This window comes from Euphorbia lathyris, chromosome 5 (genome assembly GCF_963576675.1).
Source record: "Euphorbia lathyris chromosome 5, ddEupLath1.1, whole genome shotgun sequence".
NCBI classification, from domain to species: domain Eukaryota; kingdom Viridiplantae; phylum Streptophyta; class Magnoliopsida; order Malpighiales; family Euphorbiaceae; genus Euphorbia; species Euphorbia lathyris.
In genome coordinates, this window is record NC_088914.1 from 55,489,953 (window position 1) to 55,505,573 (window position 15,621).

The window sequence follows — 15,621 nt, forward strand, 5'->3', positions numbered from 1 at the left end:
CCCCTATATATATATATATATATATATATATATATATATATATATATATATATAAAATTAATTGACAAGTAAAAACAAAATACCAATTATGCACCCAACACATATCACTTTTACAATTTCACCAAAAACATCATGTTTACAAGTCTAATCCACCATTTATCCAAACTCGGATCACTGGTACGTTCCAGGTCAGAATTCATTTATTTTCAATTCAAATACTTGAATTTCGATTATCAGTGAAACTAATCGTGACAGTATATATAATTTATACTTGAAAGATACATCATGTGGAAGGATTATACACAAATGTTTTTGCCTCATAGGGTTTCCATCTTTATACTAAATGGCACTAACTACATGTCAATATTGGTCGTAGAATTGTTACATAAATCAATCATGGTAAATATGGTAACCAAAAACTTTCAATGGGTCCTGATGCCACCAACTTATGATGAAGTGAAGTATGACCTTGAAGAAAAATGAAGGAGCTTGTGGTTCCTAGTAATCTTCGGACCTTTCAGCTTTGAGGTGTCTTAATTTCACAAAGCTAATAATATGTAGATACTCGACCATAAAAACAACAGAAGACGCAACTTTCGTCCTTGAAATGTAGACCCACCCCCACATAAGCTGAAGTTGTACTTCGCCTCTATAACCATCTCATTGAAAAAGATCTGCAATTTCTCAAACAAAAAGTGAGCATCAGAATATATGGAGCTTATGTTGGTAGAACATAATACGTTATAATGGAAAATGCATTTGTAACTTTATGTCATTAATAGATTTGGTTGCAATGCCAATAGTCCCCAACCAATAACTACAACATCTCATTCAAGCAAAAACAAAATGGATACACTGATGCATTTTTCAGGTGAAAAGTCGCATTAAAGAGCCATTTGAGCAAGTACTATGACGTTGCCGTTACCACCTTGAGTTGTATATTTTTGTAGTACGGTCCTTATGTGCATGTATTATATGGACACTCACCAGTTTAAAGAAGCATACAAGTGAAGCGCTCAAAATTGGCTTGTAAATGCAGGGCGGGATGAATTTAACAAGGTAGCTCAAGAATGGCTTTAGAATGAATGAACCATAACCATGGTAGGTATTCATCCCTAAACATGCACTACTACTGAGTCTGTTTCTAAAAACAGCAAAAGAGAGGGACAGAACGAATAACACATTGCGTCCAATTGTAAAATCACATTACATGTACGTTCAGTCTGCTAATTTGATAAAGAATCTTGCATGATAGACAATTATTAAATACTTTACCTTTTACCAGTTTTTTAAGCAGTTCCTGTTATCAACTTTTCCTGCTGATCTAACTTTTTGACCTTAACAATGCCAAAGAGAACTTGGAAGCTGAAGAATGCACAAAAGATATATGCTGCAACAGCTGGGACCTGGAAAGAATTCTCACTTAATGACTCACTGAACAGAAAACAATGATAATAAAAAACTGCATAAAAATGCAACGTAGAGTGCACAGCTTACTCGAATCGAATTGAGATACAAAATTGTTGCAAGGTTTATCAAACTTCCAGCAGCAACTGTCTGTTGATTGGTATCGACAGCAGATATAATCAAGTAGTGAAAAAATAAAAGTTAAGAATATATAATAAAAACAATCATACTTGAAAAGATAATAAAATAAGCCATATTCCTGCATTAACTCTAAAGTTGAAGAAAAAGGGGAAAACACTTGTAAATTCTAAAAGTGCGAATCCAATGAAAAATCTTATGTATTAGTTTCCAATTTAGAATTTCACCCATAGATGTATACAGTTGAGCAACTCCTTGCATCTAGGAGCCTCGTGTATGAAATATGACAAATTAACACTCGGGTGAATCTTTTTTGACAAAATTGTAACAGCCCTAGCAAAAAGGTCACTAATAATTTAAACACTTGTGTTAATAGTTAAAATATATATTTTCAACAGGATAAGTATACACAGAGAAAAGATTTTCATTGGGTTTCAGAAGTAGACATGCTGCTTAGGTTTTAAAATCAAATTACATGCAGCAAATTGATTCATTAGGAATATGCTAAAAATCTTCCAACCCTCAGAAATACTAGCAGAGAATGATATATTCGGTGGGAATCAAAGAACGATGAAGAAATTTGTTTATAAGTTAGGGTTCTGTGGTTGTAAGACAAACTTACGCTCCCTATTGTCTTCTGAACAGCTGCAACACGCAGGAACGCCCTTTCAGACTCAAGAGCTCTAACTCTAAGCTTCAAATCACCTTGCTCCTGTAAAATAGTATTAAATGTTAAGTGTATCTGGAATCGGCATGATGTTTATGGTAGCAAAGTTACTTGAGCTTCTCAAATTAAAGTACAGCAATGATTCCATTATCCTACCAATCGTTGGATAGTTAAAGCAAGCTTTTCAACTCTATCAGCCTGTCTAAATAAATTGTAGAATGCCTGAGACTGCCTGTCCCATCTCTTTCTGAGGTCCTGAAATTTTGACATATTCACTTTGACACTCGAATAATGATTAAAATGACTTCTGATTAGAAAAATGTCACTAGCACGGAAAAATAAAGAAGATTGGAGTGGCTCAAGTTTATATTTTGGTTACCATCAACAAGTAGAAAGAAATGATATACCTTCAAGATAACTTCAACTCCAGCTTCACGAAACTTTAGTAACTCAAGTGCATAACTACGTAGGTCAAGTATGAAGAAAAGGTGAGATAAAGTAGTGGCAACCAAGTTGTGAAAAAAATGTAACAGGTAAGTGGTTCTTACGGCTTGGCTATCTCTGTGATATCAAACCGAGGGTCAAGGCCCTTCCCAATACCATCCAATACTACCAAAAAAAAAAAAAGAAGACGGGGAATTAATGGTCTTGGATTAACATTGAAAAAATCATATAAAATATTAAGAGCTAGCAAATGCTATTACCAAACCTGAAAATGCTCTAACAACAAATGTAAAAGTGGCAGGAAATCTAAAAGGTTGATCTGCTGCAATAGCTAATAAATCTTCCCCTGTTAAGAAAAGCCATTTTACAAATAACGTAAAGATCAAAATGCTTTATCGATGAAATAATAGCCGGATAAATTAATTAATCCAAGTAACAGATTTACAAGGATATAAACCCTGTAATATGCCTTAGACAATAATTCGAAAAAGCCAAGCTAATCCAGCAAACTTGATTAAACAGTTCTAAATAATAAAAACGTATGTAAAGCTAATAAAGGCAAGTTGACTGAACAATTCTGAGCAATAAAAACATGTAAATAGGGATAAATGTGCCTGTTCAGTAGATTTATTTAAAAGGAAATATGAAATGCTCTGGTAACAAATGATAAGGGAAACGAATTGTATCAGAGGAAAATGCCATTTTAGGATTTTATCAACGGTTTACCTCATAAAATGACAATTTTTTAGCAAAAGCATTGAACAAACACAATTCTTTACCCTCACTCCACAACTTAAGTTAACTAGCAAAAAGCACTTTAGATTCAGAAAAAACATCACTTTAATTACCAATTGCAGCCAGGCGTTGTTTTTTCTTCTCGAGCTTTTCCTCCTTGCTCAATGGCTTTTTAAATCCAAGTTCTGCTGATTCCATTTCTCTTTCTCTTCTTTGTGCAGCTAGACGCTCTTCAAAACTGCCAAAAATTGTAATTATACTTTACAATCACAGTTATGTTTTAACAAAACAAACATAAACATTGAAGTCCTTTATCCAGGTAGATTTGAAACGATTTTCATGTCCCATCACATTCATATACTGGTTTTATGGGTACAGTCACCCAAATCAGCACATACAAAAAAATTCAGCTGATAATTAAAAGTATCACTTGAGGATTTCGTCCAATGGGGCTTAAATTTTTCTATCCTAACCAAACAATAAATGTAATGATAGTAATAGGAAACAATTGAGGGAATGTGAAATTATTATCATTCACTTAAGGCACCTATCGAGGAAGAATTTTGCAGTTCGTCTGACAGCAGTCATGTCTCCAGTCGGCACAAGAACACCCATTTGTATCATTGCCTGAAGGACCTGTACTAAAAAAATAGAATATGTTTACAGGTAGATAATCAAATAAAACTAACCAAAGCACAGTCTCATTGAGACTATAATAGTAACAACGTCAACAGAGAAACCAAGCCTGATAGCAGGCGACCTCAGATTGAATATAATGACCTTATCAGGATCCTTCTCGTAAACTCCATAAAATGTTTCCAGCAGCCCTTCTCTGATATTTTGACTGATACTGTGGCATCCCAAGACAAAGAATAGTCACCTCAGACTTGGAAAATGGATTAGGTTGAACACTTTATTGCAGACAGCTAAGGAGAATCAGATAATACCTTCCCATCATTCCAAAATCATAAAAGATCAACCTTCCACCATTTACATCATCAACGGCAATATTTCCTGGATGCTGCATAGGAAAAGCAGACGATTTTTCATTAAATGTAGGAGAATTTTACAGGAAAGTGAGTTTTCATAAGGCCTCAGGTTACAAATTCTTCTCAAACCTTTTGATAAATGATTCACCAAGAATTTTTTGAAAGAATCAATTGATACGTTGTTGATCATCCAAAAAGGGTTGTTCAAGGAATGATTTGAACAGACCCAAAAGAACAGCCCTTCCTCAAAGATGTTGACCATATGATCACAAGAATATGGACATAGAGCAAACTGATTGAATAATACATTGGGACCCAAATTACTGGTGCCTAAATTACCAATGCCTCCTCGTTTACACTTCAACTGAGTGATGATGTTAATATTAAAGCTTAAAATCAGAGGTAGACACATTAAAACTATGCTACAAATACTTTTGGCATAAATACATGCTTCCTCAATTTACACTTAGCTGAAGTTCAATAGCATCGATCTGTCCTAAATTCCCAATGAGTGAAGTGCAGTATGAAGATCTAAATAACTTCAATGTTAACCAAAACAAAAACTTGGATCTTCTTAGTGGAAGCAATTTCAAAATCCATGTGCAGAACATTCACACAGTCAACAGAGCTACTATTAGATGCAAATGAAACATAAATGCCATCAGTTTAAGAATCAGTATCACAGGCATGGGACTCAACCCACCAAATATCCAGTAAAGAAATGACCTATTGCCCAGTAACCACCTCAAAAAGCTGAACAACTCTTATTGTCTATATGATTCATAGCAACAACGCCTGAAAATTTTAAAAAATAACAAAATAGTAGCTCATTTTCATTTTCCTCAGGAAAATGCTTACTTACTCGTCAAAGCATGTGCTATAAACCAGTCTCAACAATCAGCCACATTGAAAATGGAAAGCACATCATGTATACTGCATTTACTTTAGTCATTCAAATATTTTAGCCTCCAGGATGGTAATGTATTGGGAAAAGGAAATCATTTACAAGTATTTAGACCAGTGAGGATTTGTGATGAAAAAGAATTTGAATTGAAATTTGAAACTAGTTTTAGACTCAGTTATGTGATTTCTTTAATCCATTCAATAAAGACTATGCATAAATGCTGGCAGAGGCTCGTTTAATAATGAAAGTGTGAAACAGAAATCAACCGAAAACGATTAATTTCAAACCTGCTTTAGAAAATTTGGTATATGCTTTTATGCGAGGTAAGGTAAGAACTCAAAAACAGTTAGTGGATGTCAAACACAACCTTGAGAACTTGAGCACCAGAGACAAAGTAGGAAAGGAACAAAACTCACAGGGTCAGCATGAAAAAATCCATGAGAGAGAATTTGTTCCAAGTAAGATTCAACAGCATATCGGCCCAACCTGCAGAATATAACACAAAAAAGTAATTGTAATATGAATTCTCTAAACTTTCGAGGCATATGCTTCTAGAGCATATATGTCAAAATCACTAATTATAAGAGGTTAACAGGACCCCATTATTCTAACCTTTTCCGATCAACACCCAACTGATCTAAAGCCTGTATTTTGTTTATTTTGATCCCAGGAACATATTCCATCGTGAGAACCTACATGGAAGTAAATCCATATATAAGATGCTAAAACAACTTTTTTGAATGATGTTTCTGTATTGAAATGCATGACTGCTAACTAACAGAAACCTGTGGCGTTGTGTATTCCCACGAAATTGTTGGGACTTTGACATAATCCATGTCTTTGAAATTGCTTGCAAATAGTTCTGCATTAGCAGCTTCCTTGGTGTAATCAATCTCCTACAAATGTCAAATATCACAGCTATCACTGTCATGAACCTCAACTCATAAGTTGCAAAAAGAGATAATATTATCAAGAGTAGAACCACTATGTTAATGATCTATTAAGTATATCCAAATATATTGAGTGGCATATTTGTGCTCAATAATGTCCCATCTGCTATCAAGATCATGCTCATCATTTTAGGCTACTGGATTATTAATGTATTTTAAAGAAAAGGCTACCACTATATTTACACTCAGAACAATCAAAATTTATTGTATCTTTTGTTCCTGACTCCTGTCTTACTGCTCATCAATATCAACATTCTATTTTCAGCTGGAGCTAATGTCACTTCATGAAGCAGAAACCATCTCACCTTTTAATTTACAAAAATTCACTGAGAATGGGAAAAGCCCACTATTTCAAACAATACAGCTTCAACGGGTAAAATACATTGACAGTCCCTGAACTTTTCATAAGTTAAAAAAGTTTTACTTGTGTCATAGAACTTCTCAACTTCGGTTTCATATTTGTCTTTGTAAATCTACTTTACTTTTTTCAATAACATGTTCTCCAGTGTTCGAGCAGTATATGAAACATATAGTACTTTATGACAATTTCCAAACTTAATTTTAGAGTATAGGATGGTCAGTACATTTGAGCGTAACTCCAACTACACAATTTCAGAACTACAAGGTTAAATTCATTTTTTTCCCTAAGCAACAAGGATGAGGAAGAAAAGGGGCATATCATTACCTGATACAAGACACTGGCGCATTCATCATAAATTGCAACCCAATCCCGCTTTGCACCATCTGATTTAGGATCTAGTTTTTGAAGATACTCGGCTATTACCTAGAAACAATGGCCAATATGACTATACATGTTAGAACTTACAACCCATAAACAGTGCAAGGACATAAACAGTGGAGTAGCAAGAATCACACCCTCAGGTTTTTAAGATCAATATCAAAAAGATCCTTAAGACCAGGCCTTTGTACTTTAATCACAACTTCTTCTCCCTTTAATCTAGCACGGTGAACCTGGCCTGCAAATAAGCATAGATAACATACATAAATTAGAACATAAAAAGGATAAATAAATAAATTAACTATATTATAAGCTATTTTGAAGGGGTAATCAACCAGCACTATATTACCTAGACTTGCAGCAGCGATTGGTTCATAGTCAAAACGGTCAAATAATTTATCCACTGGGGCTCCAAGCTCTTGTTCAACTATGGACACAGCAGTCTCTGAAGGGAAAGGTGGAACTTGGTCCTGATAGAAGAATATCAATTCAGTTCTTGTCCAAAAGCCCCACCAATTCAGAAAATGGACTAGACCTAATTGGAAATCAGACTACTCGGTGAAACATATAAAATCTAAAATAAGAAAGAAATTCCACCACAAAACCAATTGTTCGTTAAAACTTCTATACAACAAACTAATATGTTATCAAACCACGAAGATTGGGATTGGCTGGTAGACATTCGAAAGTAAAGGTATATGCACCTGAAGTTCAGACAACTGATCAACATACTCCTGAGCAAGAATGTCAACTCTAGTGGAAAATTGCTGGCCAATTTTGATGAACGTTGGACCTAATCTCAATATATTTTCTTTTAGCCACTTGGCAAGAGCTTTTCGCTTTAAAACTTTTTTCTTCTCTGTCATTCCTCCTGCAATAAGTGTACATTTAGACAGACAGAGGGAAAAGAAGCAGTATTACAAACGAATCATAACTCAAGGAGAAAATGGAATAGCTAAGTTACTCTAGATTCCAATTCGCAATACTTAAAGAAAAAAGTTAATGGCTAAATGCATGAATTCAAGTTCAAGTTATCAATTTTTATTTAACCATGATTCCTTTAATTGTTCTGTTTCAGAAAGCCTGAGATTTCAATAGCAATAAAAAAAGCAGAACTGTAAAATAATGACTTGAAAATTGTACAACAATTTCAAAAAGAGGAATACACGTAGCTGAATCAAGAACTCAAACATTATTGAAGCTTATGCTAAACAACAAGAACGTTACATGCTCAATCCAGTCCAGAAAGAAGTGGCTAACCTTTATAAGAGAATTTTTGGTTGTTGAACCAAACTCTGAAAGCGAATGTTATAACAAATCCCCAGATTTCCAAGGTCCTTTGTATTGTTGAGTAGGTTTTAAATCTACTCCAACGGCCCCCAGGAGCAACAGAAACCTGCAAGATTCTTATTTTGTCAAAGGATAGAAAGGCTTCTTACTCAGATGCAGTACAAAGTGCACATCTTCCTACATGTTCATGCTTCAAAAATAATGCAGCTGCGATACAAAGTGCACAACATGCTTCAAAAAAAATGCAGCCACCATTGTGGTTGATAAATATATGCAATAAATAGGAATTTTCTTAGAATCACTCAGCATATGTTATGCAGTGACAACAAAAACAGAAACAAGTCCTATTTGCTGCTCGGCCAAAAATTATAAAGCATTCTCCTTTCGGAGAGTATAACCATTGCTACTGTTACCATAGTTATTTAAGGCACACGGCGCACTAAGGCGCAAAGGGTCCTGGAGCCATGGCGCTGGCGCACGGCAATGGCACGTGCCAAAGCGACACAAGGCGCATTAACAGAAATAAAATTTATAAAACTATAAATGATAATATTTTTAAACTATAATAATTGTATACGTAGGCGAACACAGTTCTGTTTGTCTAAACATAGTACAAACGTACCACTACTAAATACGGACATTGTAGAGTCAATCAAATATCAATTCTCAATTCTGTTTGTCCACTTGCATAATAATTGAATGCAAACACTATTCTATTTGTACAAACATAGTACAAACAGAGTGGAATAAATCAAATGTCAATTTAGAATCAGAGCACAGAGCACTAGAACTAAACAGTAAACAGAAGTGGAAGTTTATTAGATCATTGTGTTGTTAGTTGTACGGCTCTGACTCTTACTCCTACTCTTCCAACTCAAACGTGTATCTTTTGTTGTCTTGTGCGGCTCTGATCTCTGTGTCTTGGCGCACAAAGGCGCGCCTAGCAGGCGCCAAGGTGACTGCGCTTGCCATGGAGGGTGGTGAGGCGCTAGGCCTGGAGCCTTGCGCCCTTTGGCGCGCCATTAATAACTATGACTGTTACTAAATTCAACCTTTCCTTCCTTCTTTATGCTCTTTTTATTAAATAGTTTTTGTTTGATGACCACGACAAGAACTCTAAAGAGACACAAGAACAATGTACTAAAAATGGACATGCTCATGATCCCAAGGGCTCAATTCGCCAGTCAAATACTAGACTGATGATAAAGGATGTAGTTAATTTTCTCAGCCAATAACTGCTACGTGACAGGATAAATTCCTATGTTTGACAACTTCAATCTTCTACTATATATTTACATATACACTGATGTTCTGTTCTATAATCACAATTACAGCAACAGTTAATAACTGCTGACCAATACTCAGCCAATTGGAATTTCTACCTCAACTTGTTGTGCTCCTCCACTCTTAAACCAGGCATCTTCTTTCCCAATCTCTTCTATCCTCTTCTGCCGCCCATCCTCCGGCAATACCTTCTTCTCCTTCTGCATGACTACTTCGGCAGCTGTAACCGTGCTGCCATTGACATACTTCACCAAGCTACCATTGCTTACTTCTTTTTGAGTCTGAACCACATTGACAGCACCATTAGTATAGGTCCCGATCGATGCTCCGTTAAATCCATAGTCATTTCCACCACTAGTAGAAGGAGCAGCGCCATTTCCATTCACTTCTTTTAGTATGTCCTTCTCCCTCTCATCGATTACCAAACTGTCCTCGCGAATTGCCCGAAGTCTAGTGCGAAGACGCAGACCATTAGTGTATTGGGTAGTAGAAAGAGGAAGTTTAGAGCGATAATGTCTAGGGAGAGGAAAGCGACGCCTATGAGTAATTTGCGGAGAGAGTAAGGTGAGGTCTGGTAGAGGTAAAGAAGAAGCCATTATGGAGATTTTCAGAAAAGGAAATAATCTGATGAAATCCAAACCCTAATAAAGTTCATGGCTTCATGGAAGTTAATGAAAGGGAGAGTGAATTTGAGGAAGAAGACAGTGATCCAGTAAAGAGAGAAAACAGAAATTGAAATAAATAATAATTAAAGGGAGGGAAAAAAAGGAAGGGGTGGAGATGGAAAGGACACGTGGCAAAAGAAAAGATGAAGAAAATGGAGATTGCGGGAATTTTGATTGGATGCAGGAGTTGTAGAATAAGCATAGCCACAAAGATAATTTGTCTGTGTTGAATTCCTATGGATGCCCTTCCAACTGACGTGTCTTTTCTTAGACAAAAATAACTCAAGGCTCCTGCCGAATTACCCCATTAATTTATTTTTTTAATTAAATTACCCATTACGAAATAAAAATAAATATATATATATAATTATACTTTATAAAATTTTATTAAATTTTAAATTTCTAAAAATGTTAAGGTTAAATTTACACAATTTTACACGTTAGGATTAAATCTATATTTACTAACAAAAAAAATATTTAGTGCATTAATAAAATATTTTAGACAAATCATGCTCACTTTTTGACAGCATTTCAAGCTGATAAACAGACTTTTCTCATTCATTCAAGTAAAATGGATCTTACATTCATTTTGAGAGAAAATAACTGGGACTAAGCTTTCAATCTCAATTTTTTCAGCGAGAATTAAATTAAATTTAAGAGTCAAAATTTAAGAATTCAATTTAGATTCAATTAAGCCTTAATTTAAAATGGGCTTTTGAATTAAGAATACGTGTTTGGGATTTTTTAAAGTTTGTGGTTCGCGGATTTCAGTTATCGAATCTCGTTCGTGGCATTCGTCAGAGTCTACTTCTTTGTAACACGGTGGATCGAAGCTCAAAAGAGCGATGGAGAGCGAGAGCATTGGGGTGAGAGAACGGACGAGATCGGGCGATTTCTTCGGCGGACCTTCGATGGCGTCTCCGACGGCGGCTGTTAGAAGGGTGGCGACGATGGGAGGGGTGCGCGATGATCTGGAGGGGGAGACTCGATCCGCGACGTTCGCGTTGGGGATGGAGTCGATCGACGCACGGTTTGGGGGGAGTACTTGTGTGCGATCGGAGGACCGGAAGGGAGATTTGCCCAGCGGCAATGGAGGGCGATTCGGGGAGCGGCTGGGTGATCTGACCGGCGGTAAACCTATATCATCGGCGATGACGTCTCTAGTGGAAGGCAGAGGTTTGAATTTAGCGAGAGGGATGAGCAGCGATCTGGTTGATGACTCTCTCATTCCGTTAATTTTTCTGTGCAGTCTCCGTGTAGTAGGAAGACATCTTGGAGAGATACGGTGATGGGAGTGGAGGAGGAGGTGAATTCCATGAACGGATGTCCTGAGGAGGGAGGGTTGGATGATATTCTATCAGATTCAGATGTTGAGGATGAGAAGCAGGATGATCCGTTGTGCCCTGTGATTCGCCTTTCCTCTGTTGATAAACGATCCATGCGTTCAAAATAGAAATTGTCTTTAATTGTGACGGTTTTAGGGAAGAGAATTGGTTTCAAATAATTTGCCCAAAGGATTCAGGCTCAGTGGGCAAAAAAAGGAAGAGTCAGTATCAATGATTTGGAAAATGAATATTATGTGATTAAATTCATTGAGGCAGAGGAATATGAAACTGTTATTAATGGGGGCCCCTATATTATTTCAAATCATGTTTTGGCCTTAAGGCCATGGGTTCCTAACTTTAATCTAAGGGACTGTTCTGTGAATAGAATTTTAACTTAGGTGAGATTTCTGGAGCTTCCGATTGAATATTATAATGAAACTTTCTTAAAGAAAATTGGTGGGCTTGTGGGTAAAGTTCACCATGTAGATAAGGCAACTATTGAGGCGGAAAGGGGAAAATTTGCTAGAGTGTGTATTGATGTTGACCTATCTAAACCCCTATTGTCGAAATTTTGCTTACAACATACCATTTATTATATTGAGTATGAGGGAATCCATAATATATGCTATGAATGTGGGATGTTTGGACATACTTATGAAGGTTGTCCTAATAAAAAAAAGGTGAATGAGGGTCTGCAGGAACTTATTGAGGTTAGGAGAGATGGTATCCAGGGGGATGGTAATAATTTTGGCCCTTGGATGGTTGCTAAGAGACTTGGGAGACGGAGGACTCGTGTGTCTGCAAACCAAAGTATTCTACCCGACATCAATAAAGAACATAATCCGATTCAAACTGGTAATGGTAGCAAGGATATTTCTCGCCTGAAGGCAAAAGAGCTTGCTGTTAGCCCTTTGGACTTCAGTACTGGATCGAGATTTGGGGTTCTACCTATGGATGAAAGAAATGAGTGCTTGGTTGAAGATCCTGGATCACCTCTTGAGCAGTTGAATTTGGGTATGCCAGACTTGGAACCCACAGAACCTTTGGTGAAAAATGTTAATGCAGTAAATCCCCTTTTTGAAAATAAAGAAGAGGTCCAGGGATGCCCTTAGATTCAAATTATGCAGGAGGCTGAAAGGAATAGGGATGGTAGTATCCCTAAAGCTACTAATGAATCCAGGAATGTTAAGACCATGGGTATTAACAAGATGAGTATGAAAAAACTTAAAGGCACTCATAAGAATAACCAAGATTCCTTTGGAATATTAGAGAAACGGGGGTCGGCAGGGAGCTCTTCTAGGCTCGTAGGAGCCCTTAATAAATATTTGGCCTAAGGGACAGGTCTGCTTTGTCTCCCTCCTTATTGATGGATTTTTTTGTGTGGAATGTTAGAGGAGCGGCAAGCAAGGCTACCCATCTCCATGTAAATGATTTAATTAAACAGTTTAACCATTGTTGCTTTGCTTTACTGGAGACTAAGATCAGTGGAACTAAAGCAGATGATGTAGTTAAGAAATTTAGAAGATGTAAGTGTGTTCAGTCGGAGGCTATTGGCCGTGCGGGTGGTATTTGGCTTTTCTGGAAGCCGAATCTAATTCATTTCGATATCATGAGTATGGATAAGCAATTTATCCACTGTAAAGTCATATGTCCTAGAAAAGACCCTTTCTTTCTCACCATCGTGTATGCTGATCCTATCCTCGCCAATCGTAAACGGCTTTGGGAGGTTTTATATAGTCTGAGTGCTGGAATTGTGGATGTTTGGTTTGTTCCTGGAGATTTTAATGATATTGCTCTTATGAGCGATCAAAGAGGTGGAGGTAATCATTATATTAATCGATATCTGAACCATAAACAGAATATGAATTTGTGTGGGGTGTCAGATCTTGGCGTGGCTGGTCATAAATTTACGTGGAAACGTAACAGCACGTTTGTACGCCTGGACAAAGTTTATGCTAATATCATGGCTCGTAGTCGGTTCCCAGAGGCGGTAGTGATGAATCTTCCCTTCCGTCATTTTGATCATTGTCCCATCTTATTCAGACTGGTTAGAGCTCATCATCCTAAAAGGGTGAGACCTTTTCGGTATTTGGTGGCTTGGGAAACTCACCCGGAGCCTCAGTCTAATGTTTTACAGGCTGCAGATGGTTTCAAAAGCAAAGTTATGGGCTGGAATAAGAGTGTTTTTTGCCACATTATTGGAAGGAAGCATAAAATTCTGAGCAGGATTGCTGGTATCCAACGTTCCTTGGAAATCAGGCATGACCATAATTTGAATTGTTTACTCAGGTCTCTTCAGAATGAGTTGGAAGCTGTGTTGAGCTAGGAAGAGTTGCTTTGGTTCCAAAAATCGAGGAAAGCTTGGTTTAAGGACGGAGATCGAAATACTAGGGTACTTCCATCTTTCTACGGTTATTAGAAGACAAAAGAATCGGATTGAAGCTATCAAAAATCCTAATGGTGAGTGGGTGTATGAGGAAGGGGAGATTCGTCAATTGACATTGGATATCTATAAACACTTGTTTCGAGAGGATCATGTGGAGTTGGAAAGAGCTCGGACGAGGGTTACTTTTCCTTCGGTTAGTGAGGAGAAGATCCTAGAAGCTTTTCACTCGGTTAATTATAAAGAGATTGGCCAGGATATCTTTAGTATCAGGGCTACCAAATCTCCGAGTATTGATGGGCTTCCGGTTGGCTTCTATCGCAAACATTGGGTAACGGTTCAGGATGGAGTCTGTAATTTTGTCGAAGGGGTCTTTAGAGGTTCTGAGGATATTAGGCTGGTTAATAAAACCCTTCTTTCTTACAAATGAGGCCGATTAGTTTGTGCAATGTTCTCTATAAGACTCACTAAAATTGTGGCTAATAAACTTTGTTGTATTCTCCCAGATATTATCATCCAGAATCAAGGTAGTTTTGTGCCTGGTAGACAGATGATGGATAATGTCACTATTGCATAGGAAATGGTTCATTCGATGAAAGTTAAAAAGGGAAAGCGTGGTGTTGTGGCTTTAAAACTTGATCTAAAGAAAGCCTATAATCGACTTAACTGCAGTTTTCTTCTTGAGTGTCTGAGGTTAGTTGGGATCCCAGAGGATTGGAGGAGGTTATTTGAAGTTTGTATTACTTCTTCAGTGTTTCAAGTTATGATAAATGGAGATATGTCGGATGATTTTACTCCTTCCCGGGGCATTCTTCAGGGTGACCTTATGAGCCTTTTCTTGTTCGTTATTGCTATGGAGAGGTTGACTCACCATATACAGGAGGCTGTGGTCACTGGGAGATTCCATCATGTGTCCATTAATAAGTTCTACCCCCCGGTGACGCACTTTTACTTTGCGATGATGTGATTATTTTTATCGAATGGAGTGATGAGCAAATTGGTGTGATTATGGATATCCTCAATTGCTTTTGCTCTACTTCAAGGCAAAAACTTAACATCCAAAAGTCTCGGATTTTATGTTCTAATAATATGGAGCAAGGTCTCTATAGACGGCTGAGTGAGATTTCGGGCATTCCTCTTACCAAATCTTTAGGAAAATATCTTGGGATTCCGCTCCATAGTGAGAGACTGTCTAAAGCGTCTTTCAAGGATGTTTTTGACAAAATTAATAGTAAGTGTGCTAGTTGGAAAGCGAAATCGCTTTCTCTTGCGGGTCGTCTTACTTTGATTTAGTTGGTGAATTGCGCGACTCCTAATCATATTATGCAAGCTTGTTGTCTTCCTGAACCAGTGCTAAATGGTTTAGATAAAGTTAATCGACGCTTCCTGTGGGGGGATTCGGATGAGGGAAGGAAAATTCATCTTGTTCCTTGGAAGGAGGTTTGTCAACCTAAAAATATGGGTGGCTTTGGGATTAGATAGGCTAGGGATAATAATAAAGTGTTGTTAATGAAAATCCTTTGGAGGATGTGGCAATCTCCGTCTGTGCTGTGGGTCCGGCTCCTATGCAGGAAGTATAGGAATGATAGGATTTTTGGGGGGCATAAGGAAAAAATCCAGGTCTATTCTTTTTTATGAAAAGGGGTTAATGCGGTTTTTTCAAAGTTCTGCACTGGTATTGATTGGTCAGTTGGTAATGGT

The 15,621-nt window shown here is 37.2% G+C and overlaps 1 protein-coding gene across 1 annotated transcript; it reads right to left on the bottom strand.

Annotated features, from left to right (window-relative positions):
* Nucleotides 1-237: 237 nt before the first annotated feature.
* Nucleotides 238-10,272, bottom strand: LOC136229009 (protein ACTIVITY OF BC1 COMPLEX KINASE 8, chloroplastic). The gene is made up of 21 exons (XM_066017548.1): nt 9,646-10,272; nt 8,234-8,369; nt 7,678-7,844; nt 7,323-7,443; nt 7,111-7,211; nt 6,920-7,018; nt 6,070-6,180; nt 5,897-5,976; nt 5,701-5,770; nt 4,339-4,412; nt 4,172-4,241; nt 3,939-4,027; nt 3,505-3,629; nt 2,922-3,002; nt 2,761-2,821; nt 2,620-2,674; nt 2,369-2,467; nt 2,168-2,257; nt 1,498-1,557; nt 1,276-1,406; nt 238-674 (listed from the first exon to the last, which is right to left on the bottom strand). The coding sequence occupies exons 1-20, from the start codon at nt 10,141-10,143 to the stop codon at nt 1,290-1,292; spliced, it is 2,304 nt and encodes a 767-aa protein (XP_065873620.1). The 5' UTR covers nt 10,144-10,272; the 3' UTR covers nt 238-674; nt 1,276-1,289.
* Between the last annotated feature and the right edge of the window lie 5,349 nt (nt 10,273-15,621).